Consider the following 20,736-nt stretch of genomic DNA (forward strand, 5'->3'; position numbering starts at 1 on the left):
AGCTGAAGAAGATATTTACAGTACTTACTTGCATATGAAACCTCCGCTCTCACACTTCTTACGTGAGTCTGTGTTTTCAGGGAAGAGCAGCTCGGGCCGATGCAGCACGTCCACCAGAACCGACAACTCAGCCTGGACCAGCGGACGCAGACGGTCCTCGAGAGCTGACACAATGTCCTACATTGCAGAAAAAGACACGTCCTTACTACTTGAACAATTTGACACACACATCAGTAAGTAACAAATACTGTACCTGCAGCCTCTCAATGATGTTCCTGTAGTCCCGTGAAGCGGTCACCACAGAGTCCTTGCGGGCAGCATTGCGAGCAGAAAGTCTCCAGCTCATGGCTGTCTTCTGGACAATGTTGTTGGATTTCACAAACAGGTTGTTCACCTGGTTATCCAGGTCCACAGGGATGGCTATTGCTCTGCCTTTGGCTGGCGGGTACACACAGAGATACACACAATTAGTGTGTGAAGAAAAGTCCGCTCCAGTAATTTTGTGGTCAAAACGCTCTCCTTGCTAGTAAATGTGATAAATAAGCATGACATAAGCACAAACTGTTAAACCAAGTATAGATGATGGACTTATCTAGACTTTAAAAGTGAGGGCTTGTAAGAGAGGCGTCGACAGAGGCGAGAAGGATCTTGATCTTACCGACATCAGAGAGCACCTTGATGCAGTTCTCAACGGAGCCCTTCTGGACTGGCACCAACCAGTTACAATGGTAGATCCTGAATACTGCCTGCAACAGCTGCACAAAGACCGGCTGCCTGGTCTGAGAGGAGAATGCAAGAAGAAAAGCGTTCAGCATGTCGATTATCATACGCATCTACCTGGATTATATGCTCGTCTTTAAAGAAAGAAATAGATCCCTCGACAACATGCAGGATATGCATCTGTCAGTGCAGCAGCAACAATCTGGACCAGTGGATTTGTCTTTTAAAATAGACAACACACAGTGATGTAGATTACACAAATTTTAAACACCCAACTCTGTGTTTTATCCGCTGAATTGAACAAATACCTGAAATATTTTCCCCAACAGAGAGGCCTGCAGCAGAGGATACAAGCAGTGAAGAGTCCGGATGCATCACAAACATACTTCCAAATATTTCAGAGACAGCTGTCTGACAGCAGACGTCTTAAGTGCTCTATAATACAAAGCTTTAAATCGTAAAAGAGTTTTGTAAAGAGTGCGAGAAAATGTTATTTTTTTGTAATTGACCAAATTGAGTTGACCAAAAGTAATACCATTATTTTACTGGTCACAAAGTTATTAATAATAATATAATATATTGTAAGTTAAAAACCATTTATATGAAACTATGACCGTTTCAATAGAAAAAAACAGTGGTGTATAAAGTACCCAAAAGTCGTACTTGAGTAAAAGTAAAGATACCTTACTGGAAAATTACTCCAGTAAAAGTCACCTATTAAAATACTACTTGAGTAAAAGTCTTAAAGTATCTGATGTTTTCTGTACTTAAGTATCAAAAGTATTTTTCTGATATAAAATGTACTTAAGTATTGAAAGTAAAAGTACAAGTACATGATTTTAATAAAAAAGCAAAGGGTCTGAATTTTGAGAATTATGAAGTTTTTTCTTTTAAGTGCTATGGCCACCAGGACCAAGGACCATGGGTTGTGTTGAAAATAACTGGGTTGGCTGTGATCCATCCACATATATTATGTTCAACATAGTATATTGTACCTAGGTATACTTTTGCATCTACTATGAACTTATCATCATAATTCTCAAAAAAGCAATATGACACTATGAAGGAGTTGCAACAGTGTGGTTATAAGTATGCTCATTCCGCCCGGTACCGGGCCGTGGGGCCCTTAGTAAGAATGAAATTCAAATTCAATTTTTAAATTCAATTTTAAAAAATTCAAGGCCGGAAAGATGTTTTATTGTGAAAAAGGACCGGATACATCCGTCTGTGATAACCTCAGACGGAACCTATTGACATTGTTACTCTAAAAATGAAATTTAAGTCTGTTTCAACTCGGTGCCGGTGTTCTGGATTAAAACCAAGGCAGAGTATCCTGAGATCGCCAAAAAAGCACGAAAACATGCGTCCATTTCAATATCCTGTCTTTGTGCAGCGGGTTATAGGTTAAGTGTAGACTGGACATAACGGTTTAGTTAGGAGTAGAGTCAGTAGACTGGACATAACGGTTTAGTTAGGAGTAGAGTCAGTAGACTGGACATAACGGTTTAGTTAGGAGTAGAGTCAGTAGACTGGACATAACGGTTTAGTTAGGAGTAGAGTCAGTAGACTGGACATAACGAACACACGTCGGGTCTCCCGTCTCTCCGAGGTCGGACCCGGTCCGTGAATAAATTGTCTTCACGTAACCGGTCCGTGACGCATAAAGGTTTGTGACCGCTGGGCTAGAGGATGTAGAGGGAAAATGCAGAATATTGTGATTCGCAAAAACTGCTTGGTGGAGTCTGTGTTCCACCACAGTCCCGGATGTGTTTTTTTTTTTCTAAAGTTAGATTTGATTTTGTAGCGAGTAACGAAGGTTTCAGGGGAAATGTATCGGAGTAAAAGTATCAGTTTTCTTTGCAAAATGTAGTGAAGTAAAAGTAAAAGTAAACAGAAATATAAATAGTAAAGTAGAGTACAGATATCCCAAAAAACTACTTAAGTACAGTAACGAAGTATTTCTACTTCATTACTATACACCACTGGAAAAAAGGGACACTTTGTACGCATGTTCATAGAACATGATTAATCAGCACAATGGGATGCTAACAACCACAATCAGGACTAACTGGTCTGAACTTTGTAATGTCTGGTTAGCGCTCCAGAACCATGACTAACATTACTCTGATAAACATAAACGAATGGGGAGAGAAGGAGAACATTCATTCTTCGTAAACACTCGCAATTATGTTAATCAGAAGAAAAGGAATTCTGGGAAACTCCACGGAAGCACTGATTTGATCGCTTAAGGAAGCACTTAACGTGAAAACACTGTCGTGTTTGTAATCTTAAAGTTAGACTTTTGAATCTGGGGGTTTCTCTGGAGAGTCATTTTATTTGGTTATAATTATATGGGCTGTACATATTCTATTTGTACACCTATAGCATGACACACAGTGTGTACAGTGAGGTTAGCAGTTATTTAAATGGAGATATTAAGAGGAAGGAGGACCTGAATCTCAACCATCTATCACATGCTACCCCCCGACTTTACTTTCTCTCAAGAGTATCTATTAACAGATTGATGGTCCAGATATGGTCTTTTTAAAGTATATTCTGAGAAAAAGTACCTTTTAGCAAGATTGTACATTTCAAACATCCTGTATGATTCAGAGATCATGGCAAGTCTATCGGGAAAGTTCATAGCTCCAAGTTCACATTACAACTGCAGTCGTCAACTCACATTGAATGCAACTCTGCATCAGTGACTGACAACCAAACTAATTTTCACATTTACTCAGCACTTTTCAGCTATTGTATATCTTTTGTTCTTGGTGATTACATACCTGCAGGCTGGTGCTCTGGTCAGAGAAAGGCGAGCTGAAGAAAGTTGTTACAATGCCCATAATAGTCTCTGTCACATAGCGCTCCTGAATGATGTCTGCATGCTTACGGTCGCTTGTATTGTTGCACACCTGTAAACATAGAACAATAACACACTATTTTAACAATCCTCATTTACTAAGTGAGGTCAAAAGGTTGCCGTGGAGCCTCCCGATGTTGCTTACTCTACAAATGTCGACCAAGAAGTTCTCAAAGAGTTTCCACATGTGGTTAGAAGTGTAGATCTCCTTCATTTCCACCTCGGTGTCCACATAGCAATGGTTCAGGAAGTTGATATAGGCAATCTTCACCTAAGAGATTAAAATAATGGTTAATGTAATAATGTGGTGCATGCAAGGATGGTTGACACTCAAATACAACTAAACAATACTCATTTAGCTGACGCTTATATCCAAAGCGGCTTACAATAAGTGCATTCAACCATGAGTACAAACTCAGAACAACAAGAATTAAGAAAGTACAACTTCTTCAAGAAAGCCAAACTAAAAAGTGCTAGAAGTAAATGCCATTTAGGTACCACTAAAGTGCCCCTTTCTTTATTCAAGGTATAGCCGGCTGATTGTTTTCTCATACATTTGTTGTCAAAGTCTTAGCATGGCTCAGTCTGAGGCTAATCTCACCTCGGGGATGCAGTCCTCATGGGTCACCACCCGCACGATGTCATCCAGTGGTAAGAGGCTGTTACACTTGATCTCTGTGTAGACATTCTTGCCCTCAGTGCAAACAGCCAACAGCTCCACCAAGTGTATGTGGTACATCAGAGGACTGTTCTCATCCATGCGGTCCCGCTCTGATCGCATCATCTGGACCAGTGTCTGGAAAGAGGCGCGGTCATTATAGAAGACCAGAACATCTTCGCCTGCGTTCACCAGCTGTAGGAAGAAACCAATATACACGATTACTTCAGAACATCAGGCGACGTAGCAGTAGCATAGTTCAAACATAAAAAAAATGAATTAACAAGACATCACCTCTGCCATGACGATGTCCTGACACTTTTTGATGAATTTATTCTCTGCTTTGACAATAGTCTGAAGGAACTTGAGGTACTGGACATTGCGGCCGTGTGTTTCGATGCAGTGGACAAAGTGCTGAACCACACGCTCATTGATCTCACTGCACAGCTGGAAGTTGTTCATGAAAATATGTTGCATGGTGATGGCTTCTAAAATCTAAAGAAAAAAATAGAGAAGCGCATCAGAACACAATAATGTTGTTTAAATAGTAACACTGTGGATATCGAGAAGTGCATCATCTGTTCGGACGGCTCACCCCTGGGTTGAGGAAAAGATTGATGTGCTTGTGCAGCAGGGCTTGGTTCTGCTGGTTTCCTGCACAGAAATTCTGTAGGAACTGGTGGGCCAACTTCATGATATCCTGCATACGCAAATCTTCTCCCTGGAGGGGAAATGACTGACTTGAAGGTTTGTCCACTTTAACACATGCCATTGAACATTTCACTGAAAGTGATGATTAATACCTTCTCGTAAGGAATCTGGAGGAGCTCAAGGACGACAGCATGCGCCCCCATGTTTCTGAGCAGCCTCTGCTGCTGTTTCTTGCTCTTCCTACCTGACAAACCTTCTTGGACACACAGCCTGCTGAGCCGCAGCAGGATCTGATAAAGAAGGAAAGAAAATAGGAGGAGGTGAGGTTTGTGAAAAAAGCAACAACATTTGCAACATAGGCAGATAAGATCTTGTCAACCATACTTCTAAGTGACATAGTTACCTCCTTTACCACCCTGTAGTTGTAACTGCTGGTGGTTTCTGCTTTCTTTGGTTTGTCTGTGCCCCCTGAATCTCCCTACAAAGAACACCAGAGACAATGCATCAGAGAAAAAGGTCTGACTCCAGTAAAGATATTGTTAGTGGCGAAAGGCTTTTAAGTGTCTGTGTGTGGTTCTTTTGGTGTACAATATAATGGACCTTTTTATGCTCTTGCTCAGTGGAGAGTCCCTCTCCCCCATCCATGCCCTCGTCTGGCCCCTGCCTCTTGTACACCCAGAGCTCAGACTTCTCTACGATAGAACGCAACTGGTCCAGGTCTGACTTTATCTGCTTGTAATTGTCCACATCTTGGCTGGTGACCAGCAGCTGGACCTGTGAACACATACATGTTACAACACAAAAAAAAGAGCAGAACAATGGCCAGGTGATGCTGATCCCACATGCATTTTTGTTTGTAGGCATGTGTCAAAATGGTAAAAAGACCTTTTTTTAAAGTTTTAGTTTCTTCCATTTTTAGCTGTAAACTGCATACCTGCTTAAAAGCCTGCAATACTTCCTGCCTTTGGCTGAAGTGCCTAAAGAGCAGGTGGAGGGCTCTGGACACCAGAGGAGGATAGTCATGCATGGTCAAGTGGAGAAGGACTCTCAAGAAGGTACGGCCACCATGGTCGTCCAGGTCCAGTGGGGTGTTCTCTTCACTAGACACACACAGAGCACAGCCTCAAGTATAAACACATCCTCTTTCTGGTATTTTGTGACTTTTCCCTTATTGAAACTGGGATTACCTTCCACCAAATATCCCCTCTGCCTGCTCTTCTATGTTCTCAAAATCCAAAGCCCCTGGAATAAAAAAAGAAATTTGTAATCAACAAAGTATATTTCATTGGCGCCACATTTGTGTAATATGCAGATACTGATGTGACCCTGACCTGGCATGTTGTTAGGTCCTTCCACTGCTCCACTTACAGAAAGTTCACTCTGAGAGTTACTCTCATCAAACTCCCTCTTAAATATAGACAGCAGACAGGAGATCCTGTAGTCCAGGCGCACATTCAAGATGAACTGCATAGAAGGACAAACAGTTGGATGCAACGTTTTTAGAGGATAAAGGGACTGTGTATGCACCATGTGTATACATTAATGTGATCTATGTTTGTACATGCCTTTAAGTTTAAATTAAGGCTGAAACTAACAGTTATTTTCTTGATCAATCAATTAGTTGTCTGGTTTATAAAATGTCCGAAAATTGTGAAAAGTGTTGATCGGCGTTTCCTAAAGCCCAAGATGACATCATCAAATGCTGTCTTTGTCTACAACGGAAATATATATTTAGTTTACTATGATAGAGGAGTAAAGAAGCTGGAAGCAGAGAACTTGAAATAGTCAACACCTAATGGATTATTAGTCGCAGATCCTTACTTGCAGGATCTCAATGATCTTTAACTTGGTGTCCATGACCAGTATGTCCTGTTTCTCAGGCTCAGTCTGAGTCTTGACTGTGACTCCATTGGAGCTAGTGTTTGAAGTTGTGGGCAGGAAGCCGCCTCCTCTTAGGACTACTTGGGACATCAGCTCTCCTACACCATGAATGGACCTCATCACATTGCTGCCTGGAAACAAGCACACATTCATAAATACAGACATCAACTCCATGTCCATGTCCATGACATATTTGGTCCTCTACTGACCAGCCATAGTGTTCATACCTTTACTCTCTTCTTCTTCTTCCATCTTGTTAAAAGGGAAAATTGTGTTCACATGGACACAGTCTAAAATAGCCAGCAGGATCTTGGTTAGCCTCAGCAGGTCACTGAAGTTATAGAAGCCAAAATAAATCAGGTTCCTGGCCAGATTCACCACCTAAACATGGAAGATGGATCAGTTTTACCATTAAAATGTGACGTGAGTGGGATAAGATATCAAAGATGTGCCAAACGGACCTCAAAGGTGAGCTTGTTCTTCTCTTTATCAGCAAAAGGGAGACTCTGACACACCACGTCTCTCAGGTAGTTCTCAACAAACTCCATAGTCAGACAGAATCGCTCCTTAATTTCATCTTTAGATGTTCCATCATTGTCGTAGCTACAATAAGACAAAAAGCATGGATACATCTACACCATGCTAAATATTCTACAATGAACAATATATGACATTTGTCCATTTACTCACTCATTAATTGCAATCTCTGAGGGGATTTCAGACCAGAGGCGAGCATATTTGACAGGTGTAACCTGCTCCTGAGGATCACGATCTACGTGCATGTGCAGCATCATGCGGCAGAAAGAGGCACGCAGATCATAGGGCAGGTCTTCATCTGACATGCATCGCAAGATCAGGTCCACATCCAGCTGGCCAGAGATCTTGTTGATTGCCAGGTACTGGCGGTCCAAACACATCCTGGCAAACAGGTTCAGCTGGTACCTATTGCAGCACAAACACACTGTAATGTAAAGATACAAAACTACTACCACCACCACATTGCTGCCTCTGCTCCGGCTCAATTTTAAGTCCGATGCATTATCTCCTTTCTCCCAGACAACCACATACAAAATAAAGCCCACCTGTAATAACTGATCACCTCCTGGTCCTCCTTCTGGTCCTCCTTGGCATCCTGAGCCAGCTCCCTAATGCTTTTACTGCGGATCTCTTTACTGCTGTCATTCCAAAACAACCACACCTCTTCCTCATCCTCCTCTGACTCCACAGAGTTCTCCCCAAGCGGCACTCCCTCGATCTCAAATCTCGAGAGCACGAGTCTGCAGGAAGGAGATTTTTTGGTTTGTTTAAAAGGCTGATGGAAATAAACGAGTAAGCTTTTTTGACAATTTTAGAATAAAAACATTAGGATAAAGATACAATGACTTCCACTGCAAATACTGTCACCCTCAGAAGCTGCAGCAAAAAGGATGCTATGGAGAGGATTCAGCTCATTAATCTATCCAGCCATGACTGCCATAACAATTATTTTCATTATTAATTCATCATCTTCAAGAACTCAAAGTGATACCTTCAAATTAGTGCATGTTGGTATTAAGAAGAGAATTGGACCAAAGTGGGCGGAGGCAAAGGGGGGTCTACTCACTTAGTTTCTATGAGGATGTCTGCGTTAGCTGGATCCAGCACTGCGTTACAGATGAGCTCCTGTGTCACAGGGATGGACTTATTCATTGACACACACAAGTCTGACAGGTAGTCCAGGAACCTGGACACACACACAAGATATGCAGAATTACATTTTCTGTGACAAACAAGAACACACACACACACACACGTACATATATACACGTACATGTATAACATATTATCACCTAATGATAATATTACACATTATCTAGAAAATTATTTTTCTATTTATTCTTCCTATTTTGCCAGTTGATAGTGTTCATACAGAAGCGCACACAAACCTGGGCTCACGGTTCTTGCGGACCAGGCTAACAAATGTGTCGATCTCTGCAGCCGTGATATGTTTCTCCAGCAGCTTGCGGTTATTATGCAGCAGAGCTGTGATTGTGTCCTCAGCCAAGACATCATAGCCAATCTGTTTCTGCATGAAGCGAAACTGTTTGGCGATATACTCCTGCGGAACAGACAGACAAGCAGTCGGACCGGACACAAACCAAAACAAAATGACACAGACTCACTGTGAAAAATGTCATTATTAACTTAGCCCCTTTATCTTTATTTCTTTACATTCTCCAGGGGGACTAAGAGGCATAACGTTGTTATGTCTCTATCTATTACTCATATTGACTGGGGCAATTTTGGGTCCTTGTTCATCTGTGTGCGAGAAAACAGAGCACGGTCACAAGAACCAGGCTGCCTCCTCCTCCAACCTAATTAAATGACCCTTCTGACAATTACACTGTAATGTGTTTAAGAGAAATTGATTTTTCAAGGGAAATGGGAATGTTGTATTTCACATTGAGAAGCATTTGTTATAGGATGTGCTCGAATCACTGTGTGGCTCTGTGTATTTGTATCAGCAGACAATTTGATTAAGGGCTGCAAAATGCACAGGACATTCAGTTATCTCTGTGTAATATCAGAGCTGCTACAGAGCAAAGGCCTCTTTCACTTGCTATTAAACTTAATCAAGGGTTTTTGGAAAGCACCTTGGCACAAACTCCAGCAGCACGTAGACCATGTCATACAGTACCGGGGCTAAAAAAAAACAACCAGGCTTTCAGGCCCGACAAACTGTACCTGGTTCTTGCGGTAGTCCTGCTGAGAGTGACGTAAAACACGGTAACAGAGGCGGCAGATGTGTCTGAAGGGGGCGTGGCGCTGGTCAGCCAGCTCCTCCAGGCGCAACATGGGCCCGTCCCCACTGTCTGTGAAGGGGGCCTGAAGCAGCTTGAAGATCTGAATGTGAGGAGAAGGTTGTTCCAAATGTAAAACCCAAATGAACTGATACAGATAGCAGGCCTGACAACTGGGCCCCTTTGAGTCATGATAAAGAGTTGAGGTCATGTGGAGTTCAGTGAGGATCAAACACGTTCACGTAATCTAAAGAGTGATGATCAAGATGTTACAGTCACTGTATGACTGTACAACATTACCTGTTTGAGAATGTTCTGTTCTCTCATGAGTTTCTGTCGTTCCCTGTTGGGTTTGTTGACCATGATCTCCAGAACATCCTGTCCGTTGTTGGGAATATCCACCACAAAGAACACCAAATCCTCCAGTAGCTTGGTAACGGCTCTGATTGTACAAACAGAGGAGCGAGACAAAGCCATAACACACGACTATCTTGTTTCCTGATAGAATATGACAATCTGGCACCACTATGCATTTTATACCTTCTCTCATTCTGTGTGATGGTTCCTTTTTCCAACTTTCCAGCAATGGAGGCGAGCACTTTACTGGCATCGTTGGCAAAGTCAAGGTCTCTCACTTCAGCAGGGGAGACGGGCACAATGGCAAATGCCTCTTTGTCCTCTTTTAGTGATGAGGTGCCGATCTTGAATCAGAAAATAAATCTACAACTTTATCATCAATCGATATGATATATTTTTTAGTACCTAGATTTGCTCTCTGGGCAGACTTTTGATTCCTTCCCAAAATACTCTAGAAACCCGTAATGAAACAGTCACTCACGCGCAGCATGACAGGCTTTTCCTCCTCCTTGTCAATGGGTTGGTTGGTGCTGTGAAGCCATGTGTTTGTGCACAAGTGCCTGAGGCGCACATAGGAGTTCCTGAAAAAGCATTTTCATATGTTTGATTGATGGTAGTGAATAGATTTTTGAAATAACAAACGGCAACAATTTTGTGTTGAAATTTATAAATCTATGGACATTACAAAATAAAGCAAAAATATAGCTTGGACTATAAATACATAAATTGAGTGTCCTCTTGGATGCCCCTTATAAACAATGTATTAATAAAGTGCCCTCTATGTGGCTAAATGGGCCAGAAAACATGATAAACATTCCCTTCCACTGGAGAAAACGTGAAGCAGTGCACTAATGGACGCCATTTTAATCTTTATTATTTTCACTGTCTGCACAACTCATAAACATGTTGCATTGCAAGACAGGAACACAAAAATATGACGAAACTGTGTCTGGCTCATGAACTTTACATGTTTATCTCGGATTAAAGAGACTAAATATGTCTTGCTTTGATTGGTTAGAATAGAATGATGTTTGTGCAGTGAATATTGTTGGAAGTATGTCATATTGTTGGAAGTATGTCATAAACTCACTAATGAAGAAGGTGTAGAGCTATATTGAAGAGTTTAAACCAAAGAGATGTTCCTCTGAAGTTGGAACACAACAGAGCTCCTCATATTGCTCATGAACTTTAGTTTCACTCCTTGATGAACTGATCTAAGTCTTATTTTTCTTTGTAATTGGCAGTCCTGAAAAAGGTAACTGTGTCTAAGACTAAATCAATCAATCAATTAGAGCAATGGAGGCCACAACATCTTAAATGATCAAATTACATTTAACAGTTTGAATACAAAAGATATTATAATGGCCCGTCACGTGTCTCCTCAGCAGATCGACTGATCACCTTCAAGATACACAAGAACAACTGTTATCAAGTTTGTCAAGTTCTAACAAGACATGTTCACAAGAGCACGTCACACACATTGTTGTTTTGGTTTTGGTTTTCTGTGGAAAGAGTGATGCACCAGGTAAGGACCAGGAGCGTGGTGCTCCTCTGTGTAACACACGTCTGGGCAGGTCGAAAACAATTCCCCACTTTAACGTTACGGCATTCCTACCTGGGTACCAGCGAGTCTCCTCCTCTTAATGTCGTAGGGTCAAGCTCAAATATAGAAGAGATGTCATTCCCATCAGGTACAGACACAAGGGTGTACATGACTTTGTCCTGGACATTTCTCAAACGGGCTCTTAAGGCTTCTTGCTCCGAGTCCAGCTGGAGGGAAAAGTTAAAACCAGGGAGTGAACCAGGGATAGACCTGACGATAGATTTCTAGGGAAATTAAATGCAGTGGATAAGTTGAAAGACCCTTTTTTCAAAAAAGCACAACTTTCTTTTTCTCTTGTAAGTTGAACCAGATCAATGTAACAGTCTTTATTCAATTAGCCAATAACGGTGGCCAGAAAAGACTTACCTAAATGACATCATCAAATCAGTCAGAGCTTTAAATGCGATTCCTTCTAGGTTTGCTTAGTTTAGTCCTTATTTTTTAGGCTCAACTGTAATCTTAAAAAGCCATCACAATAAATAAGGGCCTGCTTTATTTTGCCTCTGCCATAGTCAGCGACCAGGCCATATTTTTAGATTATTTGGTCACATTTTTAAGTTTTATGCTGTAAAAGCAAGGAAATTAACTCAAGGAAAAAAAAGCAAGGAAAAGACAGAGTGTGAGATGGTTCACTTGTCACTGCAAGTGTGAACAGCCACACCTTACGGCCAGCTCAGTGAGAAAACAACTACCAACCAGAAAGGTGCATTCATAGTGAAAGGCTGCTATCTGCTGGTGGCTGAGCAGTAACACCACCTCACGCTGAAAAAATACAGCCATCGACTGCTGGAAATACTAGTACCTGCTAAAGTAGCTGTCCAGGACATTTACCCTCTTCAGAGTACCTCTTTACCACCTTCACATGCTAGTTTTTTTTTTAAACATTTGTTTGAAGGCAGTTTAAGCCAGGTACAATTCACCAGTAAATAAACTGGCAACATAGTGCAAAGAATACATATAGTTACGATGGTTACTTGTATTTTACTGACACTTTGGCTTTTCAACGGTAGTTAAACATTTTCTGGAGCTTGTGGTGTCCTGATATACTGCGTAATCTGCCAGCCAATGAGAAACAAGTATCTTCTTGCACAACTTAAATTGGGTAACCATTAGACAATAAAGGACACACTTGATGACATATAAATGTTGCCCACTATAAACACAAGTCTTTCAGCATGGCTCACTTACTGAGGAGCGGGACTCCAGGCACTCCTCTTCATACTCTGGATTCACCTGCAAAAAGACAAAGTGGTTCACCACTCTAAATATATTTGTTCAATGTATTATTGTTTTCTGTAATATCCATATATCTTAAATTTAATTCCAATCTGTTTTTCCCTGGTTTTAGAGGCTGCTTTCTACGTTCTTTTTAATTAATACAAATTATGCAAAAATTGCAATAGAAATACTTAAAATACAATCAAAGTATATGTGCAGTATTGCATTTTCTCAATGTTACTGTTGTAATCACAGTTACATGGTTTCTGTGCTCCACTGACCTCTGCAGCCAGGTAGTGTCCAGTAGCCAGGTGCTTGAATCGGAAAAGGCTGTTCCAGTAGCCGGCCCCCCCTCGACATGGATCATGCTGTACCACCTGATACCGGAACAAACAGCAGTAACATCTTACACGTATGCATAGGGGACATTTATTTAACAGGTGCTGTGGATTTAATTACCTGAAAGGCTGTAAATGATGAAAAACATATTAATGGTTTCCATACAAAACTGGAGTAGAATAAACCAGTTTACTTTGTGTTGGCTACACTTTTACTTTATTTCAAAGTATGGAACTGGACACAATCAGCAAAACTAGCTCTAAAAATAGTCTGAAAATAGTCTTCCTCACCTCAATCTCCCAAAGGGCTTTGCTGCTGGTTGCCGAGGTAGCCGACTGCCGTCCAGTAGTGCGAAGAAAAACATATTGTTTTTTTCTGTGATCATCACAGGTGAGGAATTTCTCCTGCTCTGCATGAAATAACCGTACCACGTCCCCCTGGAGAGAGGGAGAACATGTGTTACTGTCAAAAATAAATCAGTATAACCATACACACCAAATAATTACCCAATAGTAAGTATTTCTAGTAAGAAACCACAAGCTATTCCAATTCATATTTACAAAATAATTAAGATCCCTGTCAACCTCATCTGATCAATGTGGGTAGACAACAGTTTTACTACTTCATATGTTCCAAAATTAATTTAATTTATTCACAATTTGGCACATATTTTGAAGTGACCATCACTGTAGCTGTGGTTATTTATGGCGTTATAGCTCCTAATCTAGTGTTGTTGAATAACCAACAACCAGACATCATCTGAAAGCACATATGTACACAAATAATACTGAACTGAAAACAACCAAAAGCAACCCGCCCACTCAGCTCATTATGCAACACCTCTTGTATGACAATGAGAGCATGTAAGTGAGCTTTAAAAATGCTCGCAAGAAACATTATTGACCACTGATTATATTTCCCTTTGTTTTCTCTGTATTGTTTTACTTGATATGTATTGTATGTGTGTTATTAAATATAAATGTGTTTTGTACCAAGTCTGTAAAAGCATACTAATAGATAGCTACAAACCCCTTTTAGGATGATCTCTTGATTGTCGCCCCATTTCATAAACAAGACAATCTTCCAGCTGGTGTTGCAGTTGACCGAGTTCACCTGAAAAACAAACAATCAGAGCTCGACGTGACTGCAGGTAGAATATTATAACCCTGCCGAGATTAGAGGGATAGTTTAGTGTTTGTGGAGATTTAGTTTTTCCTCAGTACCTGCTGAGAAAAAAAATCATGGATGATGAGGGATGAAGAAAGGATCCGAACACAAAAATGTGTCTAAAGATTGATACATTGCTGAATAAAAATAAATAAATCCACCTTCTTTTTACATGTGCCACAGTCAAGGCAGCAGAAATAATATTTTATTAACTTTACCATGTTTGTGTACTTCATGTACTTGCAGAGAAGTATAATAAGTTGAACATTGAAAAATGTATAACTTCTTTCCTTTGTTAAGTTGCCACTTGCTGTCATAAACATCCATTATTTGCGCTGCCATTCTTGCACATCTTTAAACTTAATTAAAGAAAATGAAGGAGCTTGACTCACTCTTGGTAAACAGGACAAATTGCACAACTTCCCTAAATCAGACCACGCGGTCTGTGTTTCTGCACTTTGATGCAATATGTTGTTAGTAGCTGATATGAGACCTTCCAAATGCAGAGTTAGCTGTAGCCCAGTCCTTAACAATGCTGGAGTGTTTCACATCAGACAGTTAATAACCCAGCAGCGGTTATGAGAAAAAAGCCATGCTGAGTTTCCAACAATCCCACAGACACATCTGAGGAGGGAAGACAAATTGAAACAGTTTAGCCAAACCTCATTGCATCCTGGATTATCCACTAGCTGGTGTGTGCTGGCATGGAGCGGCTGACCAGCATTCACTGGGTTAAGGACCACTTTGTCCCCGATCACCACCTGCAGTCACATGCAAAAACAGACACAATCAAATAATGTCAACATATACAACGGAAACAAAAGTTATTCCTTGTGATCTTGGCACAAGCAGAGTTATTTAAGGAAGTGGAAAGCTATCAGGACCAGAGGTGTCAAGTAACGAAGTACAAATACTTTGTTACTTTACTTAAGTATAAATTTTGGGTATCTATACTTTACTGGAGTATTTATTTTTCATTTCAAGTCATATAAATATCAGTAAAAATATATCAATAAATACATGGACAAATGCCTGTACTTTCGGGTAAATGGTTGCGGTACGCCGGTAGCAGGTTACGCTTGCGTATGTGCGACTCAACGCGATTTCTTTTGCCGTTTTGCCAGAAGTCTCCGTGAGCTCGTCTTTTCCTGCTGTTGCGTTTCTCAAAATAAAAAAACAGATCTAAGCTCAATATTGAGCATGAATTGAGAGAGGCCGTATCAAATCTACAATCCTGTTTATAACATATGTGTAGAGGAATCAAAAGCTTTTTGTTTTCCACAATGGGCTATTTAGTAGTAACTAAATATGAGTTATTTTTTGCACAGATAGAACTTACACAAAACATTGTCTGATGGGGCAATCTGATTTACTTGAAAGTGATTGCAATTGTCTTTATTCTGTTATTTATAAGAGCACAGATGAGTCACACAATTATGTTATTTACAGAAAAGGTTTGAGAACCACAGCTTTAAGTGTTTGTGTCGGAGTCGTCGCCGCCGCCTATTTTGCACTATTACTAATCACTAATACTTATAGGCAACCAGTTATCATGTCTTCCGCTCTATGAAACGCATGTTAATGCTCAGTAGTACACATATAGTACTTTAATGTATTTGCATTATAATAAAATGTGATCATTTTAAATTGGCATATATGCAGCTGAAACGGGTAGCCTAGTGCATCCCACATTTTTCAACATAACATTTTAGTCATTATGTCCTTTATAAAAATGATTGTTTTGGGGAGAGGTGGGGTAGTGCACTATAGGCCCCTGAGACGCGGCTTAAGAGTTTGTCCTTAATGGAAAAAAAAATCCCCCTTACATTACTTTTACTTTTATACTTTTAAGTAGTTTTGAAACCAGTACTTTTACACTTTTAAAAAGTAAAAGGCTTGAGTTGATACTTCAACTTTTACAGAAGTATTTTTAAACCCTAGTATCGATACTTCTACTTGAGTAATGAATATGAATACTTTTGACACCTCTGATCAGGACCATGATGTTTGATCAAAACAACATAATGAACTACCTGGATCTGAGTTTGGACTTAACTGTATTTGTATGTATTTTATTGAGTTTGACTTATCCGTTTGGATATTTTTTTTTTTTAAATCATTCACTGTATTTAGCCATTCCTACTCTATCAGAGCACAATGTATACGTCTACCATGAGTACAGTGCATCCTATTTGCATCCATGTACTCAACATTTAATCTGTAACGTTAGGAGAGCATCAGTATCTATTTGCATGCTACTGTCCTCTGTCTTTTCTCAGCAGGGATGGAGTGCCTCCAATCTTAGTTTTTATCCAAGGCCTGCTGCTTAGGCCTTGTGCCATGACTAATTTCAGAGGAGTTTATCTGAGACACTTGTAGTTAATTTTGTCCTTGGGCACCAGCCCACTACTTCCTGCTTGAGGGAAGACAAGCTTATGCCAACAAGAGCTTTGTGAGCAGGTTAACACAGATTGGGGGCTGGCACAGGTCCATCCAAGGATATACGTGATCAGCGAGATCCTCACATTGAGGCTAAGAAGACCTGTGTAAAGAAGACCTGTGCTCTTAAGGTCTGGAGCTTTATTATGCGGTTTTAACCTTATAATACAAATTTACTGCTGTATATGTAAATGAGCAACTACATTTTAAAAGAGAGAAGTGTCCTACTGCTATTGTATTTTAAAAAGTACACATATTTGACGTAAAATATTCATCATCCCAGGCATGATTCAGTCCTTTGCTTTGCCTGACGGTGATGACACACTGCATGGTGATCTCCACAATGCACCACTCCCACAGACACGTGTACATGTGATGACTCACACTGTCCCCGATGGAGCGTAGTTTGTAGAAGGGCTGGATGTAGAACCAGGAGCCTTCATTTCCAGCGGTGTCCAACATCACCCTCATGGCGTTCTTCTCCAACAGCGCAGGCAGACGCTTGTTCACTGTCAGGTATTTGTTGCTTTTCAGGTGGAGGAGCTGAGCAGAACAATCCAGATACAATGTAAGAAAATACAAACAAACAGGCATTCGGAAATGTGAGGTAAGAAGTAAGAGCTTCTAAAAGTGTACCGACTAGAAGAATGACGTTTGCATTTAGGGCACTGCGAGAAACTAACTGTCATAAGGGTTTTTTAGTAAACCAATGTCACACAATAGGTGAGATAAATCCAAACAAGGATTGCCTGCAGAATGACACTGAAAGTCATATTACTAGTTAGTGTTAGAAACTTTTAACTGATTATGAAACGGTCTCAATTTAATACTTATGCCTCTATATAACCGACATAATTAAACAAGACCATCACTGAGAAGATTTTCTATTTCTATGTAGTTATTAGGCAGACTGTCAGACTCTGCTGCAGTAAAATGGGAGGTTTTCTAAAAGGGACCCTGGTGATGAGGAACACTACCACTTTGGTCCACAGGGGCCGCCAAATTTAACTGTGTAAGTTTTCTACATGTTATATTATGACTGCATATGTGTGTTGAGTCCTGCTTCCAGTATTCTCTGTTCAGGATGTGTTGCAGTATATTTGTATTATTAAAATTAGTGGTTTGACTATGACTGCAGGTGGTTTCAGCCGCTTTCATTTGTATTGGGATTATGCTAAAGTTCACAACATTTTAATAATAGAACACGCAATTTATGGTTAAAATGTTTTATTCAATGGTTAATGTTGGGGAGCACGCTCAACATGGATTTAAGTTGAGGCATATTTCAAATTTAAGATAGAAAGGTGAGATTAAATCACCTTCTTTAATTAATGACATGTCAGTGCCATCTCAGTTTAATCAAATAAATGGTGGCAAATAAATCTAATCTCATTTGACTAATACCATAATGATGATGACCATTTCAGAAGAACAAACCTGGATGACATTCCCATACTGAATTACTGTTCCAAGCAGCTTTTTGTTTTCAGAGTCATTTTGCTTTTTCTCCAAGTCAGCTGCATGCTGAAAGGCAAGAAAGAGATCAAAATGAATATAAAATTATGTATTTATCACACCCACAATCTGCAACATTGTTAATTGATAACAGTTATACACAGTGATGCAATCAGAAGTAATATGATTGGTTAGCTGCTAAAAAAAACAAAACAGTATAGTAGTAAGAAAGTAGTTAGCCAAAAGCAAACGCTTCACGAGACGTTTAGCCGGAAATTCTGGCTCATGTCTCCATGGAAACACAGGAAAGATTTCAGTCTTTCATTTTATGACTGGGTGGTCAGATAGTAGATTGCTTTAAATGGTATTGTATCCAAGCAGAAAGAGAGAAAGTAGAGTGTAGAGGGCAGAAAGGTAGGACAGAATGAGTGAAAAGTCTATAAAAGGACTTTAAGAGCAGATTTCAAAGTCATTATGTATATTTGCTGGTGTAGAATTTTAAACTGTAGTCCAGAGTGAACATTTCCACACATTCACTGTGCTGCTTCGACCAGATCCACCATTTACATTTGAAGATCCAAATCTTCAGAAAACGTGCCCGTCTCGTTCCCTCGTGAGTCCCGAGGACAGGTCTGTATGTGGCGTTACTTCAATGGTCTGGAGTGTGACTGACAGGAGGGGGAAGTGTCGTCGCCTCACTTACATGGAGCTTGTTGAGGAGCACCGTGTCCGTGTTCCCTCCGGGCTTCGCCGCCTTCCAGAACTGCTTCTGGGCCGAGTAGCGGTTCATGGGACACAGTCTGAACAGACAGTCTGGGCAGAGAGAAATAAATAGGAGGCCAAGATACATGGATAGAGATTAGTACAGGTTTCTTCCTTTTTTCTCTGTGAACGTTTTATTTTTATTTTTGGGGGAGTTTTTCCTGATCCGATGTGAGGTCCTGGGACAGGGATGTCGTATGTGTAAAGATTGTAAAGCCTTCCGAGTCAAATTTGTAGTTTGTGATTTTGGGCTATACAAAATAAACTGAATTACATAGAAAAAAAGAGATGGAGGAAGACAGACAGATTGTGAATAATTATGTTGATGCACTGTTGTGAATGCAGCCTGAACATGTCAGAGCTGCAGTGTGGGAGACGAGTCACAGCAACAGCACAGTTGCTAAAACAAGACGATACAAGATCTTCAATAAACACACATGAAAAATACACGACCGGCTTAACCTAATGAATGACCCCCTCTCTCACATGTGATGTATTCAAAGACCTAATAACCAAACAGTATAAACACACTATTTTCACACACTCTTCTCTGTGCGCGTGTGCTTGCCCTTTAAAAAGATATTCACTATTCTCCTGAATGGCTTCGTCTGCCTCGGAGAGGAGGAATGAGGGACAGGAAAGCATGCGTTTGTGTTCGTGTCCATGTGTGTGTGAGAGTGCACTCAGCCATATATACACAAGTATAGTAATATGTAGTTACATCCTGTGGTTAGTCAAAGTGCGTAACCTCAGCAACCATGCGATGCCGTCGTCAGCAAGTCTCTGATTGTGCTGCTCATTTTCATAGAGACCGTAGAAACTAGCCAGCAGGGAAAACATTCCCTCAATTTGCATGTTGACACAGTTTTAGAATAACAGAGTTCCTCTTCTGTCCCAAAGGACTTCCTCTTCTGTAACCAGCTGCACAAGTGCAACTGAAGCACACAGACACGTTTACCCCCGGCTGAAAGTTTAGTTTTGCTCACGGTTAACCAGAACACATTAAGTACAATGACAAAGTTAAACTTCATCAGTGACTCCTCCCTCTGAGTTCTGACTTTCCTCTGACTTCATCTCTCATCAAACCAAAGCTCTCTATTCTGAGAGGGCGAAAAGAGAAGAAAAAAAGATCTCTCTCTCTCTCTCTCTCTCTCTCTCTCTCTCTCTCTCTCTCTCTCTCTCTCTCTCTCTCTCTCTCTCTCTCTCTCTCTCTCTCTCTCTCTCTCTCTCTCTCTCTCTCTCTCTCTCTCTCTCTCTCTCTCTCTCTCTCTCTCTCTCTCTCTCTCTCTCTCTCTCTCTCTCTCTCTCTCCAGTAACATGACCAAATAAGGCCAGCCAAGAGAAGGGGAGTGGGATGACAGAGGGCGAGAGAGGAGGGTGGGGACTCTGTATCTTCTCCCCTCCATATTCTGTCATCCCTCTTTCTACTTTTTGAATTCCTCTAACCATTTCACACACACCACCCGCTCCCTCCCAGTTAATGGTCTATATCTTTTAAATCTTCAACCCCCCCTTCAGGCCTTCATCAGATACAGTTTACTTTATGCTGACCTTAAATACAGCTAGAACAACAGGGAACAGGAAGTGAAAGAGAAAAGAGGAATACAGGAAGACAGTGAAAGAATGTGAAACCGAGAGAGGGCATACAGAGCTTAAGGAAGAAACGAAGTGGACCTTTTTACTGAGCAGATGCATTTTAGGGCATCCCACATATGGTCAGCAAAACTCAAGTTAATTTACACCAGAACTGGATCAAACTAGCATCTTTGACTAAACACCAAATGAAGAAGAACACACCCAGGCACAAATGCAGTGAGCGGTTTCCCAGTTCGTTTCGGATGTC

The 20,736-nt window shown here is 40.7% G+C and overlaps 1 protein-coding gene across 1 annotated transcript in view; it reads right to left on the reverse strand.

Annotated features, from left to right (window-relative positions):
- The window catches only part of LOC306736485 (inositol 1,4,5-trisphosphate-gated calcium channel ITPR1), a gene marked incomplete at its 5' end in the record, with an annotated part of 64,593 nt that overhangs the window by 32,330 nt on the left and 11,527 nt on the right, over positions 1-20,736 (reverse strand). Inside the window, 34 exons of the mRNA XM_079218130.1 lie at positions 29-177; positions 254-438; positions 659-779; positions 3,507-3,635; positions 3,729-3,854; positions 4,185-4,436; positions 4,536-4,736; positions 4,837-4,962; positions 5,045-5,182; positions 5,296-5,370; positions 5,493-5,666; positions 5,827-5,992; positions 6,080-6,134; positions 6,224-6,356; positions 6,714-6,904; positions 7,001-7,154; positions 7,235-7,376; positions 7,464-7,715; positions 7,856-8,050; positions 8,377-8,496; positions 8,699-8,871; positions 9,498-9,656; positions 9,854-9,995; positions 10,094-10,254; positions 10,392-10,491; positions 11,526-11,680; positions 12,702-12,746; positions 13,013-13,108; positions 13,361-13,507; positions 14,100-14,183; positions 14,900-14,998; positions 17,061-17,219; positions 18,114-18,200; positions 18,835-18,944. Coding sequence (XP_079074256.1) covers positions 29-177; positions 254-438; positions 659-779; positions 3,507-3,635; positions 3,729-3,854; positions 4,185-4,436; positions 4,536-4,736; positions 4,837-4,962; positions 5,045-5,182; positions 5,296-5,370; positions 5,493-5,666; positions 5,827-5,992; positions 6,080-6,134; positions 6,224-6,356; positions 6,714-6,904; positions 7,001-7,154; positions 7,235-7,376; positions 7,464-7,715; positions 7,856-8,050; positions 8,377-8,496; positions 8,699-8,871; positions 9,498-9,656; positions 9,854-9,995; positions 10,094-10,254; positions 10,392-10,491; positions 11,526-11,680; positions 12,702-12,746; positions 13,013-13,108; positions 13,361-13,507; positions 14,100-14,183; positions 14,900-14,998; positions 17,061-17,219; positions 18,114-18,200; positions 18,835-18,944 — 4,801 coding nt within the window. The remainder of the gene's footprint in view (positions 1-28; positions 178-253; positions 439-658; positions 780-3,506; positions 3,636-3,728; positions 3,855-4,184; positions 4,437-4,535; positions 4,737-4,836; positions 4,963-5,044; positions 5,183-5,295; positions 5,371-5,492; positions 5,667-5,826; positions 5,993-6,079; positions 6,135-6,223; positions 6,357-6,713; positions 6,905-7,000; positions 7,155-7,234; positions 7,377-7,463; positions 7,716-7,855; positions 8,051-8,376; positions 8,497-8,698; positions 8,872-9,497; positions 9,657-9,853; positions 9,996-10,093; positions 10,255-10,391; positions 10,492-11,525; positions 11,681-12,701; positions 12,747-13,012; positions 13,109-13,360; positions 13,508-14,099; positions 14,184-14,899; positions 14,999-17,060; positions 17,220-18,113; positions 18,201-18,834; positions 18,945-20,736) is intronic.

The sequence above is a fragment of the Taurulus bubalis genome, assembly GCF_910589615.1.
Source record: "Taurulus bubalis genome assembly, chromosome: 5".
NCBI lineage: Eukaryota > Metazoa > Chordata > Actinopteri > Perciformes > Cottidae > Taurulus > Taurulus bubalis.